The 27,175-nt window shown below is 34.7% G+C and overlaps 1 protein-coding gene across 5 annotated transcripts; it reads right to left on the bottom strand.

The window, feature by feature from the left end:
- Window positions 1-288: 288 nt before the first annotated feature.
- Window positions 289-27,175, bottom strand: LOC147404364 (uncharacterized). Of its 5 annotated transcripts, none has more exons than XM_086440287.1 (7): window positions 27,024-27,174; window positions 26,856-26,945; window positions 15,314-15,786; window positions 2,672-2,979; window positions 2,524-2,577; window positions 1,381-1,790; window positions 289-832 (listed from the first exon to the last, which is right to left on the bottom strand). In XM_086440287.1, exons 3-7 carry the CDS (start codon window positions 15,580-15,582, stop codon window positions 377-379), a joined length of 1,497 nt encoding a protein of 498 aa, XP_086296413.1. In that variant the 5' UTR covers window positions 15,583-15,786; window positions 26,856-26,945; window positions 27,024-27,174; the 3' UTR covers window positions 289-376. The 5 variants fall into 5 exon arrangements, with proteins under 5 accessions (XP_086296413.1, XP_086296415.1, XP_086296414.1 ...); XM_086440289.1 differs by having other exon boundaries at window positions 15,314-19,359; XM_086440288.1 differs by having other exon boundaries at window positions 27,029-27,129.

Here is a 27,175-nt window from a genome sequence, read left to right on the forward strand (position 1 = left end):
TATAGTTGGCTCAACATGATCCAATAAGCTATCATACTCGAATTGAAGACCCATATTTTTAGTTACCTACATTAAAAATTGTATTAAAAAACAAAATAAATTAGATAGGTTCAATTATTGGGTCCTTCCCCTGATCCTAATACCTTATGATACTGGGTCTGGATCCCCACTGTTGAAACCCCGTGAGATCCATATCCAATAGACCTATTAGGTCAGTTTTAGACTTTTTGTATACCACACTGACAGAGATAAAGGAGGGGAGGGATTGGTTATCACCAAACATGAACTAAAAAATTGCCATTACTTTCTCTTTAAACCAAATATGAGATTACAGAAGGATACATCATGAGAGAAACAAGACTTTAAAACTCACTAGTCATTCGTGTGGCGATGATCTCCATGAAGAAATTTTCTTGGCATTCCAAGCACCCGAACCAGCTTTGCGCTCTACTCGTTTTCTCTTCTTCTTTGGAACATGTAAATTGGGGGGTAAACAATACTTCCGAACCGGGTGTTCCTGAGTCTCAATGGTTTCCTGAGCCGGGTCAGGGTCTGGAGTTGGAATCGACGGGGTCACGATATTCTTCTCTTGTTCTTTCATTGGTTCCTGATATTTGGGGCCTAAACAATACTTCAGAACCGTCTCTTCTCGAGTCTCAATGGTTTTCTGAACCGGGACAGGTTCTGGAGTCGAAATCGATGGGATAACGATGTTCTTCTCTTCTTCTTTTACTAGTTCCGGAGGCTTCTCTATTGGCAGATTACTTACCATTTCAAAATTATGCAATTCTTTGTCAGCTAACTGATTATGTATCAGAACGTCATCGACAATCTGCAGATACCAACATTAGAATCAATCACGCCTCTTCAATTCGAAGACCTAGAACAGAGACAGATCTCATTTAGGCCCAAAGAAAAACCAGGAACTCCTATCTACTCATAGTCGATAAAGAAAGGGTATTTTAGAACCACCCACCTGTTAAATTGGTGTTATTAGGTTTACCCCCTTTGACCGTAAGTCAACGTTGCTTTCTCTTGATGATTTAACGGTGAAATTTTGATTTAGTAATTTAAGTATTTGAAGAGCATTTTGAATATAAAAATTTCACCGTTAAATCATTAAGAAAATGCAACGGTGACTTATAGTCAAGGGGGTAAACCTAATATCACCAATTTAACAGGGGGTTATTTTTAAAATACCCATAAAGAAATTTTACCAAGGAAGACCACCACCCTATATGTGAGTCATAACAAGGTCAGAAGAGAATCACTACAAAATTTGGAATAAAGCGACCACTAATATAGATAATAAGAAAATCAATTTTCACGATATAAAAAAATACCGATAAAATTATGCAAATTAAGAGAGTAAATGCTCACATCTTGGCATAAATTTTCAATTTGAGGCTGATCAAGATAGGCTTCAGTAGCAGATAACTGCACCATCATGTTTTCAATTATATTGGAAAAAGGAGTGACCTCTCCATGACTTGAAACTTCAATTCGAGGAATCGTGTTGCCATTTCTAGGAGAGGAAGTCAGACTTCGAGCAAAGCTCATAGGAAGCTTACTTGGCACGAGAAGGCTCAAATTTTCTGTGGAAGAGACTTTTATAGCATTAACAGTAAGCAACTTGTCCATCTGACTCTTCAGCTTCTGCACTCGAGACTGCAAAGTTTCGATCTTCAGGAAGACCTTCTCTAAGGAACTATCACTTTGTTTAATCTCAAGTGATGGCCATTCAGAATTAATGTCAAACTCATCGTTCTTATTATTATCTACAGCAGTCACTGCACCAAGAAAAAAAATTAGAAAGCAGTTTGGAAAATGTGAAATTTTATGAAGAAAAGCTAGAGAAGGGTTCTCAATATTTGAAGTGGTATAAGGTTTTGTGCAAACACATCCCAAATGATGAGGTCGACAACATTAACCCCATTATGCCATTAAACAACAAGATTAAGAAGAATAAAAATGAAAAACAAGTTTCATTTAAGAAGTAATAAGAAAGTGCAGGAACCTCACTAAAGGAAAGAAACCTGTATATGGTTTTTTTATAGGTAAGCTGGACTTGAACCAACTGAGCAATGGGCCTAAGCCCCAGGGTATATGGAATTGGAAGATGGATAAATTGAAATCATCGTAGGGAACATTCAAACTATCAATGAGAGCACAACCTTGGATGCAAATAATAAAATATCCACGTATCATTCTCTTATTATTAAGTTATACTTAAATGGATTATAAAATGACAACACATCTGCAGATGAGGCACAACTTAAACCCCAAGGGGTTGGCCTAGTGGCAAGCTGAGCTTTGATAAGCTCCTCAGGAAGGGTAGGTCAAGTGTTGGAAACCCCACGAAGCAATGAATTCCTTGGAGCCACCCTCCAAGGTCCAGTTGACCCACGACTCAACCAGTTGCAAGTAGGACTTTCCGAGTGGGCGGTGTATGCGACCGTTGGATTAGTCTCACCAGAAGGGTGGGGATACCCACGATAAGAGAGACACAAAAAAAATTCTTACCTTGGCTACAATCATCATCGGCCGAAGCACCATCTACATCAAACCTCTTATTTTCTGCAATATATCACATAGGGAAATTATACATGACTACACTCAGTGAACAAAAAGAAAAATATAAAAACATTAATGCAAACAGTTTATTATATACCATAATAGGAGAACAGGTTGTGAAATGAAATAGAGGATGATATATCAACCATGTCTTCAACCTTCTTTCTTTTCCTCCTCTTCATGGCCTTTCTTCTTTGACTTCGTCTAGAAAATGGAAGTGATCTCGCACAACCTTCTGATGGGTATTGCTCTAACTCGAACTGCTTTCTCTGATCATATGTTACAAGTTCTCTGTCATATCTTAATGCCTGGGACTGAAAATCCTTTATCCTCAGTTCCATCCATTTGCATCGCCACATCAGAGGACGTATATATCTCCTCCAATGAGACGTCGTCTTCTTCTTCCTGAAAAATTGGAAACATAGACAAGTGGTCTGCATAGTTGAATATTAATTCAAATTATTGTAAAACAAACACGAATTACTAACCAAATATTGTCAGTCATGAATTTTATAAATCACGGCTAACTTCAAATGTGGAAAATAGCAGTTTAAGTGCTTCGGCTCTCTCATTTCTTAAAGTTTGGCATCACCCGCCCCTAATCATCATTACTTCTTGGGCACTTGTACAATTCAAGGAGCCACATGTACCAGCCTAATACTATTCTAGAGTTGCGCATGCCAACAACATGGGCATCCTCTTTGGAGTCAAAGAGGGTAAAAGAGGAAAAAGAATAGAGTTGGAGAAGTATATTGGAAAAATGAGGAGAAAGGAAAGGCAATAGAGTTGGAAGGGTATTATTGGAAAGGGGGTCAAAAGAGGAAAGGCAATAAAGTTGAAAGGGTATTCTTGGAAAGGAATAGAAGAGGAAGGACAATAAAGTTAAAAGTTGTCCTTGATATTCATAGTGAGATTAAATCCAAATCCATCTTTATGGAGGAATATAAAGGGAGTGAGGCCCACCATTATGATTTATTATATAGATTCTTTCCTAAATCTTTCTTCCTTGCCCCCCTTAATGTATGTCCCTTGTTCAAATTGGCATCAAAGTAAGAACCATAGTTCCGACTCAAAATCTTCAAGGAATTCAGCAAGGCAACTGTCACAAATCATTCATGACTTCAAGTCCTGTGGATTATAATCCATATAAAGTAATAGACGGAGATATGTATTGTTGGTCTCAAGCCCAAATAATAGAGGGTTACATCAAGTTGGTAGCCAGTGTAAAAATTGGCCATACCTTAACATGAATCCTAATCAAACATCTAATTTTATTCATGCTAGGGAATTCCCTAGAAGTGACATGCTACAATGGAGCTTGAATGGGAAGTAGGCAAGGGTTAGCTAGAACATCCTTTGGAAATAATGCTCAATTGTGGTGAGCAAGGGTTCTCGCGTTAGGATAGACTACTGCGAGTAAAGACGTTAGTCCAAGAGTGTAAGATTTGTTTAGCCAATTGGAACTTTTTTTTTTGAAAAGTATAATATATTGAAAAAAGGCGGTAAACAAAGTACAAGGAGGCCAAGGAAGCCTCACAAAGGGCAGCAATACAAGATAAAACAAAAGAAAACCAAATATCAATGAATACATAAAAGGTTCCATCTAAAAACAAAAGTCATCAAAAGTAAACCCCGTAAATTCTCTGTACTGTTTTAACCAAAGGTACAAAGAGCCCAAAACCTCTAAGAAACCTACATGAGAGCTTCTACTCTTACTACTGAACACCATGTTGTTTCTCTCGTTCCAGACCCCCCAAGCAATAGCCGAAGGTAGCATAGCCCACAGGAGTCTTTTTCTGGAATGGAAAGCATTATTGGCCCACCCTGCTAAAATCGAGGAAAACTTACGAGGAAAGACCGAACTGATACAGAATAGATCAAGGAAAGTTGACCAAATAAAATGAGAAAAGGGGCAGTGAATTAAGAGATGATCCACAAATTCCTCATCCCTCAAACAAAGAGGGCAACGATTGGGAGTGATCCAACCCCGAATAATCAAATTATTCGGATAGAGAATAGCTTAAGAGTTAGTGGATACAATTAAAAAAAGAAAAAATTAAAATAGCTTATTTGCAAGCAGTGTTTTAAAATTCATACGCCTCGCCTCAAAGCATATGCTTCATGCCTTGAGGCTTACAACTCAATGGTGTAAGGCGTACGCCTCATGCCTCACGCCTCAATAATACCTGAGGCTTATGCCTCAATTTTTTGGCAGCCACCAATGTCATGGGTTAAAAAAAATCATGTTTTCTTGTTTTATTTTACACAAATAACCTCCCCACACCTCAATTTGTTCTACAACCACCAATGTCGTGGGTTAAAAAAATCATTTTTTTTTTGTTTTCTTGCTTTATTTTACACAAATAACCTCCTCACGCCTCAATTTGTTATGCAATCACCAATGTCATGGGTAAAAAAAATCATTTTTTTGTTTTCTTGCCCCCCCCCCCTCCCAATCCCAATGTCTTTTATTTACTAAAGTCTACTAAATAGAAATGTTTTTTGTCTTCTAAACATAGGTTATCGAGAGATCTCTCAAAATCACTCTTTGAAACCCTAAAATCACCCTACACCAAGTTTTCTTCCTAGAGGCTTCAATGCTCATCCGATTTCGAATTCATTGGTTCCACGACTTTCTTACGTAGATTATGATCAAATAGAAATGTTTTTGTTTTCTTGCCCCCCCCCCCCCCCCAACCCCAATGTCTTTTATTTACTAAAGTCTACTAAATAGAAATGTTTTTTGTCTTCTAAACATAGGTTATCGAGAGATCTCTCAAAATCACTCTTTGAAACCCTAAAATCTCCCTACACCAAGTTTTCTTCCTAGAGGCTTCAATGCTCATCCGATTTCGAATTCATTGGTTCCATGACTTTCTTACGAAGATTATGATCAAATAGAACCAACAAATCAAGAATTTTCTAAGGTTTTAATGTATGTGATTTTTCTATGTACATTCTTGAGATTTTTACCTATTTTTTTTCTCCCAAATCTCATATTTCTCTCTTGTTTTTGTGTTTGATTGTTTTTTTTTATTTTTTATTCTACCTATTTATGATGGTAGTTGATAAAAAAAAAACCCTAGAGGAAGTGGTAAAGAAGTACAAAACGGTGGGGGTAATAGAAAAAACTCTGCTTAGAAGCATGGGGTTGAAGTTGATGGACCTAATTCAGGTGGGCCAAGAACTTATTTGTACAAAAAATGCCTTTATTGTTTTAAAACCATAATAAGAGAGTTTGAAAGATCATCTTGCGGCTACTAGAAAAACGTTGCTTCATGCCCACATGTACCTAAAGATGTTAAAAATGAAATGAAAGATTACTACTTATTAAAAGGGTAAGAAAAGAAGATAATGAGCCAAAGAAATTTAGAAAATTTGGCCAATGAAGGAGCATATTTTGGTGGCCCTATAGAAAATGTTGGCTCCGCACCGAGTTTTGGAGTAGGAGGAGGTAGTATTGGTAGGGAGGGTGTTCAATTTTGGAGTTGTTTCTTCAAGAGGAATTAAGAAACCTATAGATACTGTAGTTAATGTTGAAGAAGATTGTTGAAATCCAATATCCCAAAGTTCTCCGATTATAAATAAAAAAGAATTGAGAAACCAAGTATGCTTGGACATTGATTGGTTTGATGTTTTGCAATAAAGACCATGAAACCCTTAGTAAGTGTTTTGAAAATGATGGATTCAGATAAAGTATCAGCAAAAGGTTTCATATATGGGTCCATGGATGCAACAAAAAAAGAAATTGCAAAGCACTTGGGTGGTGATGAAGACAAGTACAAACCCATATAGGTGATAGTTGATCAGAGGTGGAACTTTCAATTAAACAACATCTTCATGCTGCGGCATATCACTTGAACCCCCAATACCATTATGAGCCTAACTTCTCACCCACCATAAAGTCAAGTTTGAATTGTATAGTCGTATGGAGAAGTTGATTGTACATCCAAAAGAGAGAAGAGGCTCACTTGCAAATTGATGACTTTACACATAAGGAGCTTCTTTGGTCTCAATTAAGCAATACTACCCGAAACAAGAGTAATCCTAGTAAGTTTTTAAAAGAGTTTTACTTTTAATTTCTAATTATTTTTTTGTTAATCCACATGTTGAGTTTTTGAAAATTTAAAAATTTATCATACTTATCTCTTGTTATTGTCAATTATGTGATTTCAAATTGGTGGATTGCTTATGGAGATGCAACATCGACATTGACAAGATTTTCCATGAGAATCTTGAGCCTTACATGAACATCTTCAGGGTGTGAAAGAAAATGGAGTGCATTTAATCAAGTAATGTATCCAACTTATCTCTTGTAAATGTCAATTATAGTGTTACGTTACTTATTTTACTCACGTATTTTCCCTCAATAGGTGCACACTAAGAAAAGAAATCAATTGGAGCAATCTAGGCTCAACTCCTTGGTATATGTCATGTCTAATAAGAAGTTGAGGCAAAGGCAATTGAAATTGAAAGAGAAAGTAGATGAAGATCCATTGTTGGTGGAGCAAATTGAGTCGGATGATGAGTGGCTTATAGACCATGGTCATGAGGATGGGGATGCGGTTAATGAGGACGAGGCCCACAAGGGTGAGGAAGTGGAGGGTGAAGATGAGCAAATTGAAATAGTACCCTCTTCAATTCCAACATCCCAGACCACAACAACCATTCATAATAGGATAAAAAAACCAATGAGTCAGCATAAGGCAAGAAATGAGTAATTAATTAGTTTAGTCTATGTTGTCCACTTCTTAACTTATACAGCTATACTTATACAAGTAATATATATTTCAAGCTTTCTTCAACTCTATTTTATAGTAATTATTATAATTTTGAATTTATTTAGATGCAAAAAAAGGGCAAAAGAAAAGAAACCAACCCATTCCATTTGATGGATGAAGAGGAGTACAAAGATATAGAAACAAATTCAGAAGATGATAAAAGAATCTGATATCATGATGACTCCTTGGACGACCCTACTAGTGAAGATTATGAAGATGATTTTTAGTTGTTTTAATTCTTCTCTAGTTTATAATAGGGTCTAAAACTTCATTCCAAGGCCTAGAGTAGTTGTTTATTTGATGTTTGATGCTCTATGACTCCATGAGTGATGATACTTTGCTATTTTGCTACTATATTATATTGCTACATCCCTTCATTTTTATTGTTTAATGTTTATTTGATGCTTGAAGGTTGTTTACTTGTTTTTATATATTTTTTATTTATTATAATTTTAACTCACTTTTTAGGATTTTTTTCAAATTAATCTAAGCTTATGCCTCACCTCAAGAACCCAAAACGCCTTCAGTATTTTAAAACATTGTTTGAAACAAATAAAATGTGAGAAAAGGTTGCAAAAATTGATGAATAAAAGCTCTGGTGCACAAAAAGGTTAAAAAAATAGAAACAGTGTAGCAATAATAGATAGAAATTTGAATAATAAAGTTGTCAATTTAGGAGAATAGGTCTACTATTAGCTGTAAAATTAGTAATAGGGAAACAAACAATAAATATAATTAGTGTGTATTAGGGCTTAAAATTGGTTGGACCAGGGACGAATTTGAGCATATCCATATTCATATCCGAATTTTTTATCTGGATCCAAATCCTACTAGATAAAAACAGATCCAAATCATTTTGTTTTCACTTAAACCAGATTCGACCCAACCTGAATTGCTTGATTTGGATCCAGTCAAGTCAAATAATTCTGGACCATTTAATACTTTTTCTACCATACTTCTTTGCTAATTGCGATATTATATTAGTCAACCCATATTCAACAAGTTTTTTATTCGGATCTACTCCCAAGGGTTCAAACCTGCTAAATTCGGATTTCGAATCACTCGACTTTCGGATAAAATCTAATTCATTTATGCCGTAGTATGTTGCAACCCAAGTTTGGATTAGGAGAAAATCTCAAAAAGACCATTATGGGCAGACATGGATGAAGTCATCCAAATAATTGGGGATGAAGAGTAGCTATTTACAGGAGATGTTTTTTTCTTTTTACTAGGAATTCATAGGACAGTTAACCGGTCATATAGGGAAGGAAAATAGAGGTTATGAGAGGAGTTCATGGAGGATTTGGGTTGGGGTAAAAATGAGAGGAGAAATATAATGCTTGATTTCTCAATAGAATATGCTTTGCAATAGCAAATACATATTTCAAAAAGTGGGAAGAACATTTAGTTACTTTTAACAGTACAACCAATAAAAAGCCAGATCGACCTTTTCCAAATTAGAAGAAATGAACAATCAATATGTAGAGACTGTAAGGTTTTCCAAGGCAAGAGTCTAACTATACAACATAAGCTAATGGTTTCAAATATTTACATTAAAATATGGAAGAGAGGGTGAAAATAAGGGATTTAAAGAATAAGGTGGTTGAACCTAAAAGGAGAAAAAAGAAGTTAGCTTTTGCAAACAAATTGATCAGGGGAGAAATGTGGAACGTAGATAAAGATATCACAGTGATGTGGGATGAAGTGAGTAACAAGAATTAAGAAGTAAAGAGAGTTTCTTGATGACTCTATGGGAAAAAAAACTCACATATATAAGGAAACTTGGTGGTGGAATATTGATGTCCAAGAGGTCATTAGAGGAAAAAAGATCCATTACAAAAGTTGTGGCAAAAATTTAAATCTAACGAAAACTTAGATAAACATAAAATACTATGATCTATGTGACAAGGAACAATAGTCATTGAACTTTTTACATATAAAGCATCATTTTTTATAGGTACAACATCAGTTTTTGGTATCAAAAGACATTTCTATTACCTTGGAACTGTGTTTGCTTATGATGACAGGTCACAGTCATCAATCTTAGTGTACAGCCCACCAAATCCTAGTGCAATGAATTACTCATCAAGAATACCCAAAATTATACTCCTTTAGCATAAGGGACTTTGACAAAATGATCAAATGTGACTAGAGTCTTACATTGCACAAAACATTCATTTAAAGGAAGCACCTTGCAGTCAGCCCCATCGATAAATTGAAAGACGAAAACTCCGTCACAATATCCACAATGCCTCATATTTAACATTTTGAAAGATCTTATCAATAATACTTTTGGAAACCAAGTTCTCTTCATACTTATCACTATACAATATCCTAAATAATTTGCTGGTAGATAAGACAAATCCAGTCTTGAATTCCAATACCATCACTAAGCGTTACTCTATTCGAGGTCTAACTTTAATACCAAAATTGATGCAAAACAATGAAAACTAACCTAATATATTAAGTCTAAGATCAATTATAAATTAGCACGGGCAATTTAAATTATAATATAAAAATCAATCAAACACAAACCAAAAGAAATGTTCAAAGGTGACTAAAAATGGTAATCACAATCCTATAGTGAAACCCTTTCAATAGTGAAGGATGGATCCAATGGAAGTTAGGATTTCCACTAGTTTAGGGTTCCAAACTAAACAGAAATGTCTCTCAAAAATATATATAGTTTCCAGCAGCTATTATTTTCAATTGAGTAAGAAAAAGAAATGCTAAAGTAGGATACCTTTTCTTCTTAAAAATCTGAAACTGAACCTAAACTCTAGATCTACCCTAGCAACACCTTTTCAAACCCTAAGACCCTGTTGTTACCTCATCTATAACCCCTACCATTCCAGCTGAACTTGTACAACACCTATAATATCCATCCGAACCTCACCAACAAACCTAATACTAATGTTGAATCCATCACAAACCCTTTTTTTTATAGCAGTCGAACCTTGTCCAACTATATAAACACCAGCTGAATCTGCCCCAGCCTTCTTCCCATTCAGCCTAGTACAAACTATGTTTTACCCATATTAACCCCTAATCACCCCATGCAAAACCTATTCTTCCCAAGATCTCTAAATCAGAAAGTATTATACCCACTAAACCCTCATTTTACACCTATTTGTTTTTCAAAGAAAGTTGATGTGGGACACTATTCACCTTAGAATCAAACAATTCTAGGTTTTCTTGCATCAAAAGTATTATTCATGCGGATTATTGAATTATTCGAAAAAATCTGCATATTTTAAGTAAAAAAATGAATAAACACGTTTTTACGAATTTTTATATATAAAAAAAACGCTATTGTAGTATGTTATATGTTGTAAAGTGTAAATTTGTAAGCTATAACGTGTAACAAAAATCTGCCTTTGAAGCAACCATACTTCAAAATTTTAGAGGAACCTACCCTTTTAGGTCACACATGTCCCTTTCATCTTTAAAAAAATAATGACATGCCTTTCTACATTTATTTGAGATACCTCATTAATCTTTCAAATTAATGATTTACGCCTTGACTTTGGTTTTCTTTTATAAACTAATGAAAAACAACCTCAATGTTCTCATTATCACCACCACCATCATTATTACCATCACCTTCACCATTAACATCACCAATTTCATCATCACCCTTACAATCACCAAATTCATCATCAGCATTAACATCACTATCATATAACCGAATTTTTGATTTCGGATTTTTGAACTAGAGCGTATAATACACATATAAAGCATATGATGCATATTTTCCGCTTAGTGAAATTTTGCAACCCAAAATCGAATAGAACTCAAATTTTTTACATATCAATTTTTTGTCGTATTCTGAATTGCTAACAACGCATGTCATTGTTTTTTAAAAGATGAAAGGGACATGTGTCACCTAAAAGGGTGGGGAGTTCCTCCAAATTTTGAAGTGTGGCTACTTCAAAGTTGGATTTGTGTTACACGATGTAACTTACAAGTTTACACTTTACAACATACAACATGCTACAATGACGTTTTTTCTGACCGAATTTTATAAAATTCGTAAAAACGTGTTTTATTCATTTTTTTTACTTAAAACACGCGAAATATTTCAGATGATTCAATAATCCAAACAAATAATATTTTCTTTAAAAATAAAATGAAAAAGTTCATCATTTTTTTGCAAATTAAACGGGAAGTTGCTAACAAGAATTGAGACAACTTCAAAACCTACAAACCCATGATCTATGCACCAATGTCTTTTGTTTTATGTTGGAGTCAATAGTATAAGTTATATACTTAGGCAGCAACCTTATAAATTTCACTCCCTCGTAGAGTAAGTTAATTGTTCTTTAAGGAATATCACTAGGCGGTGAAGAAAAAAAATTACATAAAAAGATTTTAAGAAAAGTTTCAGACCCAAAAGATTTTATTGACTATTGAGAAAGGTTTAACAAGGTCAATTGACTATATTTTAAAGAGTCAGTACGAAATTTTGCAAGATTGCCATAATTAGCTTTAGGGGTATAAAGGGTTATGTTTAATAGAGTGAGGGTTTGACGGTTGTAGATTGGGTTAAAGATTTCAGATCTAAGTTTTGAAAGAGTTTTGATAGGTTTAGATGAACTAGGATAAATTTGGGTGGTTTCCTGTTGACCAAGAAGAACGTGGTCTAATGGTGGTTGATTTTGGGGAAGGATTTTGGGTAATTGGTCAGAGTTGGATAAGGGTTAAGGACGATATAAAATAGAAAAAAAAAATAGATGAGAAAAAGAGAAAGAGGAGATAGAAGAAAATAGATGGCACCTTGGTCTCACACCATGATCCAAATCTAGAGAAATCTCAAGATGAAAACTGTAAAAAAAACTTATATCTTATCAGGATTTTTTAGTCATAACTTTTTCAAAAACCATCGAAATCACAAAATCTTGGGCTCTTGGATGGGTAAGTGAATAACCTTTCGAAAATCAACCTAATACAAAATGTTTTGACCCCTCAAAATAAGACCTAAAGAAAATTAATGAGAATAATACTTAATTCATATTGGACTCCTAACATAACCACACAAAAACACTCAAGACTAGAATGTAACCAATCTAACTAATTAAAACTAATACTAGTCAAAATAAAATGATAAAAAAAAAAATCTAGACCCAAACAAGCGACTGTCATTGAGACCCGTGACTATTAGCTTGATTTGTGTCCCTCATTATTCTCCTCCAGTGAGAAAAACTTGTCCTCGAGCTTTGAAATGCTTGAGGATGATCATAATAATTTTTGACTCATTCCTTTTGGTGAAGATTCTTCCTTGTGTCTTGTTGATGCATTTAACCATAAAATTCAAATTGCAGTCTTCTACAAACAAAACATCCAATGTACTGTCTGAGGTGATAAAGTTGATGTGAAGTATAGATAGTACAACTATGTCATGGACAAGGGCTATAGATGTTGCCTCCAAACAATCTTCCTTAGGCCCTTATGGTGTGTTGTCCACTTCATGGCATTTTGAACTTAATGTCTCGTCTCCTTTTTATCAAACTGCTCTTTGACTAATGGTAACATAGTAGTAGACTTCACGATGATATTTTGAGTAGATATCGCATGTCCCAAGTGACAGTAGAAGATTTTGTTATGCATCAAACACAACCTATACATGTGAATCCAAAGTTGTCCCAGCATGATATAACATTCTTTTAGAGGCACCACCTTGCACTTAGCACCATCAATGCATTTTCCATGACGGAACTGAACGACGAAGACTCCATCATAATATCAACTATACCTCTTATTTAAGATTTTGTAAAATTTTATCAGTAATACATGTAGAAACCATGTTCTCCTCATACTTATCACTATATCCTAAAAGATTTCTCGGAAGATAAGACAAATCTTAGTCTTGACTTCCAAAACTATCTCCAGGGGTTTAACTTTGATTGATGCAAAACTGTGAAAACTAACATTGCATGTTAAGTCTAAGACCAAGAACAAATAAAAATGGGCAATTTAAGTTATAAAATAAAGATCAATCAACCACAAACCAAAAGTAATGTTCAAAAGAAGACTAAAAGTGGTTAGTGAAGCCCTCTAAATAGTGAATGATGAATCTAATGGAAGTTAGAACTTCCACTAGCTAAAGGTTCCAAACTAATAGCAACGTGTCTCAAAAATGTATACAATTTCCAACAGCTATTACTTTCAATTGGATAAGAAAAAAAAGTGTTGAAATAGGGTACAAAAAAAAGTTGGCCAAGTGTATGAGTTGAGATTATTACTAGGTTCTTAGAAAATATATAAATACTTACCGTAGGAATTCTATTTCAATTAATGAATCAGATTTACCCTTTTTTTAGTTCTCCAGAGAAAGGTTGGTAAAATCCTAGGTTTCTTTCAATTTCTAGGTACGAACTTTTTTCTACCCTTCATCTTTTTCTTCTTAAAAATCTGAAACCTAACCTAAACCCCTAGATCTACCCCAACAGCACCTATTAAGACCCTAATACCCTGTTGTTACCTTATCTATAACCCCAACCATTCCAGCTGAACCTGGACAGCACCTATAATAACCATCCAACCCTTAGCTGCAAGCCTTATACTACTCTTAAATCCATCCCAAACCCTTTTTTATAGCAGTAGAACCTTGTCCAACCATATAAAAATCAGTTGAATCTGCCCCGCCCTTCTTCCCATTCAGCCTAACATATTGTTGTGCTCACATTCACTCCATTCAAAACATATTCTGCCCAAGACCTCAAAATCAGTAAAACCCACTACACCCTCGTGTTACACCTTCCCCGACCCTAATCCTTGATCTAATTCTATCCTAAACCCCAATCTCCAAACTGTGGCCCTCAATATACCCAAATCTTTAAATTGAACCTACTCCCCAGTCCATACACTTGACCAACATTTTTTTATACCGAACTTCAATACTAATTTTCTTTAAGCTGTTGAAAATAATAACTACTGGAAATTATATGAACTTTTAAAACATATTTTTATTAGTTTGGAACCTTAAATCGGTGGAAGTTCTAACTTATATTAAATTCATCATTCATTATTTAAAAGGTTAAAACGTTGTAAGATTGTAATCAAACATCGATCCACTTTTAGTCACCTTTTGGACATTTCTTTTAGTTTGTGGCTAATTAAGCTTTATTTTATAATTTGAATTGCCTATGTTAGTTTGCACGGTCTTACATAATTTTTACCACTGTTCGCTGAGGTGTGACATCTTTGTTGATGAAATTAGACATCAAAAAAGTGAGAATTATTGTATCCTAACTATTGACTCTTGAGACTCAACGCATTCTCTTTTCATTCTCTTTTCATTCTAAAGTCTAATATTAAGATATTTCTCAAGCTTTGAGTTCTGAATTCTTTCAATTCCTTACTGCTACTGTGCTAAATAAAATTCTTTTTGGTTAATTTTTATTTCAGTTCTAGCATTAATCAGGCCAACCACAATATGTAAACCATCATCCTTGACCAAATTTGACCTTCCCAAATTAATTTGAGGAATCTTCAAAAAAGAATCTCTGAATCTGTCTTGCATCACCTGGTGATCTCTTAATTTAAACAACTTTAGTTCATGTTGTTAAGTTCATTTACCCAGAAAAAAATGCAGCAAATTAATTACTTTATAGATAGTTCATACAAATTTAAGTAAAATAGCCACGACTTACTTCCGCCTTAATGAATTTTTATACTGGCACGCAATATGAGCACCTTGAGAAAGAAAATTTTGACTTCATCCAGAGATTCCTCCAAACACTGTAACTTACCTCAGAAAACTCTTTCAAGCCATAATTCTCAATTAAAATTTCAACGAAATGGTGACCATTTCTATGACAAAGTTTCGACTTGTATGTTCTAGGATATAATTTTGCAAAAATTGTGTCCGGGTATTTCTTTCACTCTTTTTTGAAGGCTAACATTTTTAAGCAAGGGAACCGCTTATGAATATGCATATATGAAAAGAGAAAATGTACCTTATCCAAAATAGGTTATCAAATCCATCAGAAGCAGTAGAACACATCCCATTGTCACCGCAGCATCGAGAATTAACTTCAGCATCACTCAACCTCGAAACATCCTCAGTTACCGAAATGGTGTCACCAAAAGAGCTTGAATACTCAGTTGCATTCGGGTCATCAGCTTCCGACAATCGGATATCACTAATTTGTGTACATTCAGTTATATCAACTTCCGAACCTTCAGTTACACCTGTTGTCATAGGTTGTTGATCCAGCAATTCCATGTCAAAAGTTGTGTCCTCACAATTACTTATACACGTCAGACTCTTATCATTTTCGGCTGCCGGGACTTTTGTAGCAATTTCGGTTTATTTTCCGGGTCTGGAGCAGTTATCACTTGAGCAGGAACCATTTCCAGATTTTTTTCTCAAACACTTAACTCGTATTTCTTGACAGTTAAAGAGCCAATATATACTCCATTATATCACCTGCAATTAAATTTGAACAATTTCTTGTGATGGGAAAATTCGATCTCTTCGCATCACATGGTTAACAAGAGAGAGAAAAGTTGAATAAAGATAAACCATCACTGATGCCACTTTGTTTTATCTGCAAAAAGTAACTCTACTAATAGATGTATATATAGATATAGGGGATCGTTCAAGGGCCAAACATTTTACCAAAGTATTTCGTCCTATATTGGTATAGAGATCATCCTCACAAAACAAAAACAAAAACAAAAATCAGCCCATTCTAAAACTTCTAGAAGAATTAGAGAAGAAGAATTGTCCAAACTCGTAATGAGAGTTTGGTAGATATTTAAATTCACTAATGTGTGAATAGACATAAATGCCTTACATAAAAATAATATAAAACTAATATTAAAAACCTAGGAAAACTACATTATTTCCAATACTTCCGTTCAAGCTGAGGCAAAAATATCAACTAAACCTAACGTGACAAGATAAGAGTTTGTAACAGGAGGACCAACAAACTTCATAAGCATGTCGGCAAACTGATCTAAAGAAGATATAAATATTCTCTAAAGGGCACCAGATCAAACTTTTTCCCTGAGAAAGTGAACATCAACCTCTATATGCTTGATTCTTTCATGAAAAACTAAGTCAAAAGCAAATATGATAACAGACTTATTGTCATAAAACAATGTGGCGAAACCAAAATAGGAAATCCCAACTCTATCAATAAAGATCGAAGCCAAATAAACTCACATGTGCCAAGGACCACGATACGCAGTTTCAGCAAAAGAACAGGAAACCACACTTTGTTTCTTACTTTCCCACGAGATTAAATTACCACCATGAAGAGTACAAAAACCAGAGGTAAATCTCCTATCTATAATAGAACCAGCATAATCAATGTCACTAAAGCAGGACAAATGAGGTTGAATAATGGACAAGTAGAATAACCCAAGACCAGGAAGCGATTTCAAGTAACGAAGAATATGATAAACGTCAAGATGAGAAATGAGCGAAGTATGCATGAATTGACTGACCACAACAACCGCAAAAGTCATATTTGGTCCAGTGTTAGTCAAATAAATCAGACAACCGACGAGTCTCTGATAAGAAGGATCAAATAATTGATCACCAAATTCAGTATGAAAGCGATCCATAGAAGAGGAAGTAGGACAACAACCAAGCATACCAGTGTCCTGAAGAAGATCCAACGCGTATTTGCGCTGAGATAGCGAAATACCACGACGAAAGCAAGTCATTTTTATCTTCAAGAAGTACTTGAAACAACCTAAGTCCTTAATCTCAAAAGCACGACCCAATATCATATTTACCCTGTCAATCCACTAGACATCATCTCCAATTACGATAATATCATCCACATAAACCAGAACAATGGAGCAACAGCTCCAACCCTCGACAAATAAAACAAGTATGATCTGAATGACATCTAAAAAAATCCATAAATAAAACGACCTCAGAAAAACACTGAAACTAGACTCACAGAAACTATTTCAGGTCATATAAAGATTTGAGAAGACAACATACCTTCCCAGAATATTCCCCTTAAAAACGAAACCCAAGAGGAGGGACCATTTAAATACCTCAGTCAAATCACCATTCAAAAAGGCATTCTTCACATCGAATAGTCACCAAAGTCATCGACTTTTTCAAAAAATCGTTGTTATATCATGATTTTAAAAACTGACAATTTAATCACAACTTTTTGAAAAAGTCACAATTTAAACCAAAAAAATGTGAAATTTTTTTTTTTTGCTGAGCAAACTATTTTAAAAGGATTTTTTCAAAGACCATTTATTCTTAAGTTTAAAATAGGATTTGACGATATAAATGATATCATTTAGTAGAAAAAATGTATATTGTCTTAACACTATTTCAATTTTTTTCCGATTTTCTCATTTTTTTCGACTTTTTCCCTTGCTGACTTATTCCCGAACCCCGACTTGGCGACTATGGCTACGAGTGACATGCAGCTAAAAAGATAAGAAGGCGGACAATGGAAAGTTTAGAGACGAGCAAATGTAACACCAAAATCCTTTTTAGGAATCTATGTAAATCCCTTAGCAACTAAGCGTGCCTTGTATCGATCAACTGTGTCATCCGCGCGATATTTGACAGTGAAAGCTCATTTGCAATCAACTGTCCACTCCCCAGAGGAAAGGGGAACAAGCTCCTAAGTGTGATTCTTCTGCAAAGCATCCATCTCAAAAGTTATGGACTCCAGTCCACTAAAGATCTTGCAAAGCCTCTAATACAGACTGAGGAAATCGAATAGAATCAATGACAACAAGGTAGGCTTGATAAGAAGAAGAGAGTCCTTGAGAGGAAATAAACGGGACAATAGGATGATCAATAACACACCCCCGCTTATCTTTGCGAAGTGCAATAAGCAAGTGAGAGTCGAATACAAAAAGGATGAAAGCAGGTGTAAGAGAGAATATACATGAGACTAAGGATGAGGTTGGCAAGGGGGAAGGGGCAAGAGCGACGAAGAAAGTAAACCTTAAGCGTTGGCGAAGATGGAGAGAAGACGGCACTATAGGAGAAGGATCCTGCAAAGGAAAAAAGGTAGCACGAAAATAGGGAACATTTTCAAAAAAAATAACATCAAGAGAATGTATGACACGATGAGAATGGGATCATAGCACCGATACCCCTTTAACATAGAGGAGTAACCCAAAAAAACACACTGAATGACCTTATCATCTAATTTCGAGCGATGATGAGTCTTGTCCTAAACAAAACAAATGCACCCAAAGACTCTAAGTGTAATGGGGAAAGAAGTGCTATCAGGGGAAAGAACATGAAGAGGAATCTGATCCCTTAAAGTTCAACTCAAAAATGATTAAGAAGAAAAGCCAGAATGAGGACTGTCATATTCCAATATAACTCGGGAACATGCATTCATCGAGAGATCCTTGCATTCCGCCACCCCGTTCTGCTCTAGAGTATAGGGACAAGTCAACTGGTAAAGCATATCATGCTCATGAAGATGAGAACGAATCCCATTAGAAATATATTCCCCATCATTATCAAACCTAAGCGATTTAACAGTGATGTCGTACTAAGACTGAATTATTTTAAGAAAATTAACAAAAATAAGAAGCACCTCAGAACGAGAACGCATTAGATAAACCCAAGTACAACGACAATAGTCATCTATAAATGTAAAATAATATCGATGATCAGTAAAAGCTGTAACATGGAAAGGCCCCCATACATTTGCGTGAACTAAATCAAACATTGCATTTAACCGATGTATGCGAAGAATTTATGAATTACATGTGTTTAAAAAGCTCACACACAAAGCATTGAAATTTGTGTCCACTACAAGAATTTTTTAAAATAGGAAATAAAGAACATAAGTGCTGAAAATTGCCATATCCTAAACGAGCATGCCACAAATTTAAATACTGAGAAGAAAAAGTATGACTCCCAGACAGTGCTTCAAGTATGACTCCCAGATAGTGAAAGCATAAAAGTCAGAATAGTAGTAGGTTGAGATCCAAACAAGTACAGCCCATCCCTCTCATATCCCTTGCCAAAAGTCATCCTCAAAGTCATGTCCTAAAAAATAAAGTGAGTAGGAAAAAAGTTTATTGAGTAATTTAGAGGTTTGGTAATAATAGTCACAAACAAAAGATAAAGAGATAGGTAAAGACCATGAAGCACAAAATCAAGGGAACAACCAGAAGATAAAGGGATGGTATCCTTACTGTGGATAAGTATAAGAGACCCATCAGCAAGACGAACCTCCCTATGAATTACAGGAAAAGTAGAAGAAGTAAAATAGTTAGACTCACCGGTCATGTGATCAAAGACACCAGGATCAATTACCTATGTTAGGGGAGCAAAACCAGACTGTGTGACATTAAATGCAGAAGATGTACCTAGAGGCGTGGTAACTGAGGCCACAATAGAAGATGAGCAAGTATGAGCATGGATCTGATCTCATACAATAATGACAATCTTGATCTAAAGATATTGCAAATTTATAGTGACAAGGGAAGCAGTAGGATCAGTGAGAGGAACTAGTGATGACTCTACACGGGGAGTAGAAGGCCCGCAACAAATGGGGATAGAACTGAAAACATCAAACCTTCTCATGGCCAATCTTCCCATAATAACTGTAAGTAAGACCACTCATTTTACCACAACCACAGCCTCTACGACCACGACTCCCAGATCCCTGGGCACAAGAGTCTAAAAAACCTGAATTGACTACTAAAGCCATCTGATCTATAGTTGGAGCAAAAAAAATACCAGGAACCTGAATATAAGACGGAACTATACGACAACAACACTCATCACTATTGATGGTCGCAAATGTCTCAAACAAAGAAGATAAAGAAGTGGTACTAAGAATCTATGTCCGAATGCCTCAAACTCAAAACGTATGCCCATGAAAAACTAGTATGTCTGATATCGAGCGATCCTCATAACCACATACCTGACTGCCTCTATAGACAACTTTGCCATAGATTCATAATGAAAAAGCTCCTCCCAATGGGACTAAAGAAATCCAAAATAATCAACTACACTTTGAGTCCCCTAAGTAGCCTAGACAATGTCTAAAAGCTCATAAATCCTCGAATCATTCCAAACATGTGCATATGTCTAAGTGAGGACTGACCACAAAGATGAGACAGTCTCATGGTACATAAACATAGTATAAATGCACTACACCATGGAATTAAACAATCATCTAAGAATAGTACGGTTGTCAATCTCCCATTGTTCAAATTTGGGATCAGTGATAGACGGCGTATTAACATTGCCCAAAACCATCCAGATTTACCTTTACTACCCAAATAAAGTCTCACAAACCGAGACCATGACTAAAAATTTTGATCATCTAATAAAGCACTAGTAATCCGTTGGGTTGAGGAATTGGCTCCAAGAATAGTGTTTGAATTCTTGGTCTCTTGGTTCGATGTCCTGGCCCACAAGGAACAAGTAGAAGAAAGGGAACAAGAAATTGATAACTTTGGCTTGAAAAAAAGTCTTTCACAATCTTCAAACCAATGTGAGATCACCAAAGAGATAAAAGGCAGCCTAGATGAACCAGAAAACAGCAAACAAAAGAGGGGGCAGCCACACCAGCCAGCCCTAAGCCTTATTGCAAGACAGAAATATTGTCATAGGGTAGAAGAGACATCCACACAGAAAAAAGAAGAGTGGGGCAGCCACACCAGCCAGCCCTAAGCCCTATCACAAAATAGTTGTAGTCGTACAAGCATTTAGCAGCCCTATCGCACAACACACAACATTATTCACGTAGCTAGCAGCCCAACAGCATTGTCACTTAACAACATCGAACATAGCCTACAGTGCAGGCTTATCACATAAAACAACCCTATCACAACATGTGATTAGGACACCTTGGGCCAAAAAAAAATTAAGGAAGAAGAAACCCCCGAAGGGGAAACCCTCAAATAAACCTGCTGCTAGGTTTGTTTGGCTCCTAGATCAAAAAAACAAAAGATTGGAGGAGAAGAGAGAAGGGTGCCTTTAAGGGGTCAAAATACAAAGAGAAAAATACCCAAGGGGGCTATCGATCGGTCCTTGAGGCTCTGATATCAAGAAGAATTGTCAAGACTCATAATGAGAGCTTGATAGATATTTATATTAACTAATGTGCGAATGGACATAAATGACCTTGTATAGAAATAATAGAAACCTAGGAAAACTACATTATTTCCAATACTTCTAATCCCATCAAAAGTGGTTTATAAATATTGACGATCCAGATTTTTTGTTCTTCATTTGAGATTCTTTGTTCCTTTTGGTACGCGTTATTCTTAATGATTTAAATTTTTTACTCTTTTAACTTCATAATGATTCTTGTCTTACTACAATAGACTCAAAATAAGAAAACTTGTTTCATTAATCCCTTCTTTGATGGTTATTGGAATTTACATTATCACAACTAAAAAAGAAAAAAACGGTAATTGATGTTCATTTTAACTACTAGTGTTCCTTGTTTACTATAGTGATAATTACTAGTTTTTTTTTTTTTTTTTCAAGCAGTAATTGGTGTATAGTCGGATGGATTGATGTGTATGGTTAAAGCAGGATGGAGTTTTAAATTTATTTTGTAGGATGTATAGGTGGCTTTCCACCTGTTGCAACCCTCATCTTTTATCCGAGCTTTAAACTGGCAATGCAAGCATAATGCTCACTAGAGCATGTATGCATTACTATACAATCGCATATGCTATTTGAAAACAATGGATGTACGAACTAAAACCCTTCCTCAATTGGAGCCGAATCTCATTTTTTAAGTGTGTAACCAAAAAAAAATCCTAGCACACTTGAACCAATGGTTGCTCCATATCCACCTTTCAAATGGATGACCCCAGCAATCAAAGACACCCATAGCTTTTGACATATCACTCAATAGTTCTTCTTTTTCATCTACACCCTATCCGGTTTCATCCATGAAACAAACTTAGAATCCATCCATTGTAACCAAACACTCACTTGTCTCACCCTCAACTGTGCTTAGCTTAGGGGTGTCGATTTGAATTCTAATTCAAAAAATCGGATATCGAATTCGAATTCGAATAGTTTTATATATTCAAATCCTTATCAGACACGGATTTGGATATTAACATTTCGAATCCGATTCGAAATAATATATAATATATATTATTTTATTTGATTAATTTTAAATATAAATCATATAATATATTTTATTTTATTTTATTTTATTTATTATATAAATAGTATAAGATATAATAAAAAAAATTAATAATGAAAAATTAGTTGGATAAGGAAAAAAAATGTTTTTTTTATAAACAAATTATTCGAATTCTAATCGGATATTATCCGATATCTGATAGGATAATCGGATTCGAATTCGAACATCAGACAAAAATTTCGGATTCGGATATTGCTCTATTCGAACCATTAAGCATCCGTTGACAGCCCTAATTGTGCTCATATCAGTTACTACTCTAGCATAGATATCCTTGATAATGTTTGTTCTAAATCTAATTTATCTTTCAATCTAACAATGTTAATATACTTGCTTGATGCTCATTTTTCCTATTCCTAGACAAATTAACTCTCAAAATCTCTATCATATGCTTCTATTCTAACTCAAAAAATACCATATCAAAATGCTTCCATTTCCTCAAAACTTTCACTAATAGTTTAAGTAAGAAAATAATTTCAATAGTAAACTTCTTTGAAATGAAACCAAATTGGTTCTCCAATACCACTATTTATAGTTTACCCCTTTTTCTATAATAATTTCATAGTGACCCATAAATTTTAGCCACAATAATTAGTGAAATTTTGCGAATCTCTCTTTTTCTTATAAATAGGTACCATGATACTTCTCCATTCATCTCGTGCTTTCTTAGTCCAAAACCTTGCTATGCAGCTGAAGTAATCAGCACAATCCTATTTCTCCCATCATCCCATGTACTTCCAAACCCCTATTAGAATACTGTCTGAGCCTAAAACCTGTCAAATATTTATCTTGACGAGAGGTCCATTCACTTTAGTGCAACCGCATGTATATTGCATAGTATATTTTTTATCCATCTTAAATCCAATAATTCATACCAAGTCTTTTTTTATATCACTATCAAAATGTTGCTTCAAAGCCACCCTTGCTAATTTTATTGCCTTATACAAATACAAGTATACGTTAATCAACAGAAAGTACTCTGGTAAGAAGCTTTATCAGTTTCAAATTCTTCTTCACCACAAAATGCTGTGCTTTCCTTAACAACCTTCATGTTTCTCATTTAGTTTGAGACCACAACGTCCTTGCACATGTAATCAACTAATGGAATCTTCAAAAATACGTCACACCCAATCAACCTACTTATAGATATCTTTTTATAAGAAATTGAGTTCAATGTATGGTGCATCAATGTTTTGTAGATATGAGAACATCTTTCAACAGTCTCATAATTGGACTCTTTATCTATGATAATCTACATGTCCCCCATCCAAGTCAAGATTCCTTAATTTTGGAGACATTTCAGCAACTTCTAACCGAAGGTTGAATAAAGTATTGAACAACCAACAAATTCAAGAAATGATGATCTTGCACAAACATACAAAATCTGAAAACAAGCAAATTAGCCGAAAATATCCAATTCCACCAAATATGGAAAACAAATATATATAAAACAAACAACCATACGGATCAAATAGCTTCATAACAACTTGCACATAATTAACGAGAAACAAGCAAAGAAGACAACAAATTCTTCTACTTCAAGCTCTTTGAACTAGAAAAGAAACCTGGCAAAAAACCATCGACTGTGACAAAGAAGGTTGCCAATGAGATATATGCATTGTTGTTAAACGTGACCGCATATGGAGAATATATGCTCACATATATTATTTCTGGGCATATAATTGCACATGCCTTCATGGCATATGCGATTAATTTATTATGCCAAGCCATACTTATGTATAAGATGATATATGCAATCCATACTGCAATATGCAGTCGCATATGCAGTATGTGATTGCATAGTTGCCTGATAGTCAAAATTTCGACCTTTGGGTTCATTTTAGTTCAATTCTACTCTTGCTTCAGCTCTCTTCTAAGTTCTAATTTATTTATTTATTTAAATTCAAATTGTATCTCTACCTATTATTCTCCTTAAATCATCTACATCAAGCTTCACAAGGAAGATCAAAAAAGTAAGATTGAAAGACTTTTGCAACATTCCAAAAGCAATATTTCATTTTTTTTCCTAATCTTTTTGAGTTTGTACATTCTTTAAACTTGTTAAACCTGCAAATATAAAAATTATAAAGAAATTGAATTGATAATATAAAGATTACAAAAAATATTTCTAAAATTGTTGTGATAATTGCAGATTTTCCCATTCTTTTCTTTAATTTTTATATTTTTATGTAGAAAACATAGGAAAAAAAAAGGATGTTATGTGCATATGCTATTGTACGATCGCATATGCTATTTGAAGACAATGGATATACAAACTAAAAAACTTCCTCAATTGGAGCCGAATCTCATTTTTAAGTATGTGACAAAAAAAAATCCTAGCACGCGTGAACCAACGCTTGCTCCATATCCACCTTTTAGATGGATGACCCAGCAATCAAAGACACCCATAGCTTTTGACATGTCACTCAATAGTTCTTGTTTTGCATTTACACCTATCTAGTTTCATCCATGAAACAGACTTAGAATCCATCCATTGTGCAAGTCCATTGTAACCGGACAGTCCCTTGTCTCACCATCAATTGTACTCATATCAGTTACTACTCTAGCATAGATATCCTTGATAATGTTTGTTCTAAATTTAATTTATCTTTCAATCTAACAATGTTAATGTACTTGCTTGTTGCTCATTTTTCCTAATACTAGACAAATTCACTCTCAAAATCTCTATCATATGCTTCTTTTCTAACTCAAAAAATACCATATCAAAATGCTTCCATTTCCTCAAAACTTTCACTAATAGTTTAAGTAAGAAAATAATTTCAATAGTTAACTTCTTCGAAATGAAACCAAATTGGTTCTCCAATTTTTCTCGAATAATTTCATAGTGTGACCCATAAATTTTAGCCACAATAATTAGTGAAATTTTGCGCATCTCTCTTTTCCTTATAAATAGGTACCATGATACTTCTCCATTCATCTCGTGCTTTCTTAGCCTCCAAAACCTTGTTGTGCAGCTGAAGTAATCAACCCAATCCTATTTCTCCCATCATCCCATGTACTTCCAAACCCCTATTAGAATACTGTCTAAGCCTAAAACCTTTCATATATTTATCTTGATGAGAAGTCCATTCACTTCAGTGCAACCACATGTATATTGCAAAGTATATTTTTAATCCATCTTAAATCCAATAATTCATACCAAGGTTTTTTTTATATCACTATCAAAATGTTGCTTCAAAGCCACCCTTGCTAATTTTATTGCCTTATACAAATACAAGTATACATTAATCCCTAACCATCAACAGAAAGTACTCGGATAAGAAGCTTTATCACTTTCAAATTCTTCTCCACCACAAAAATGCTGTGCTTTGAATACAGAAATGTTAGGAACTCAAGCTCATGTTTCTACATTCAACTTTTTTTTTATCGCCTTAACACCCTTCATCTTTCTAATTTAGTTTGATACCACAATGTCCTTGCACATGTAATCGACCAATGGAATCTTCAAAAGCACGTCACACCCAATCAACCTGCTTATAGATATCTTTTTATAAGAAATTGAGTTCAATGGATGGTGCATCAATGTTTTTTAGATATGATAACATCTTTCAACAGTCTCATAATTGGACACTTTATCTATGATAATCGACATGTCCCCATCCAAGTCAAGATTCCTTAATTTTGGAGACTTTTCAGCAACTTCTAACCAAATGTTTTGCACCAACTTTACAGCAAACGTTGAATAAGGTATTGAATACCCAACAAATTCAAGAAATGATGATCTTGCACACACAGAATCGGAAAACAAGCAAATTAACCAAAAACATCCAATTTCACCAAAAATGTAAAACAAATAAAAGAAAAACAACCATACGGATCAAATAGCTTCATAACAACTTACATACAATTAACAAGAAACAAGCAAAGAGCAACAAAAAAAAAAAATTAGAAGAAAAATAAAATATTAAAGAAACTGTCAAAAAATCAACTCAAAAGACATAAGTAATCTCACACTTACCTCAAATAATTCAAATCCCTAAAATGACAAAGCCTAAATCAACCAGCAAATTCAAAACATACACACCAAAAATATAAAAAATTCAAACCAAAAACATAAACGTAAAAAATTAAAAAAAATTAAAAAAAAAAAAATGATTCCTTTATGCAATGGCCCTCACTCCCTTTCCGCAACTCACATCATCTTAAACCCCAAAACAAAAACCAACCCCCAAATTCAAAGCAAACCCCCAGATATATATATTAACGAAAACCAAGAAACCCATTTTCCTAATTAGATCGTCTCAAGGCTCAGACTAAAAATCAAGAACCCATTATCAAACATCAAATTCAAGAGACACCCACACCAAAACAGAGAAAGATCCAATTTGAGACGTCCTACTACCTGCAACAGTGACAGGAGAATTATCGTCCTACTTGCAAAAAAGGGAAGCTCGTAGCAATTTCACGGTATTGGAGACTTCGGGAAAAATCACTGAAAAATTGAGACATCGAAAGAGAGAGAATTAGCGAAGAAAGAGGAGGAAAAAAACAAACAAACAAACCAACAAACCTTACTCGACGGACAAAAGAAGCCAAAACATCCAAAGATCGGTTTTTTTCTTAAAATACAAACGAAGAAAATGTTGAGACCCTGGTTTTAAAACTCGGTATGCCCGTAATATATGAAATAATTTTATTAGAGAGATTCTTAATTACTCTATT

Source organism: Akebia trifoliata, chromosome 4 (genome assembly GCF_017979445.1).
Source record: "Akebia trifoliata isolate Shusen 1 chromosome 4, ASM1797944v1, whole genome shotgun sequence".
Lineage (NCBI taxonomy): Eukaryota > Viridiplantae > Streptophyta > Magnoliopsida > Ranunculales > Lardizabalaceae > Akebia > Akebia trifoliata.

Bases quoted from the DNA above. Each gene is read 5' to 3' on its own strand.
- LOC147404364 (XM_086440287.1), bottom strand. From the start codon at position 15,582: ATGGAATTGCTGGATCAACAACCTATGACAACAGGTGTAACTGAAGGT. The intron at 2,578-2,671 runs GTATATAATAAA...GATATATTGCAG, and splicing joins CAACCTGTTCTCCTATTATG to AAAATAAGAGGTTTGATGTA. The intron at 833-1,380 runs GTGAGCATTTAC...TGGTATCTGCAG, and splicing joins TTGAAAATTTATGCCAAGAT to ATTGTCGATGACGTTCTGAT.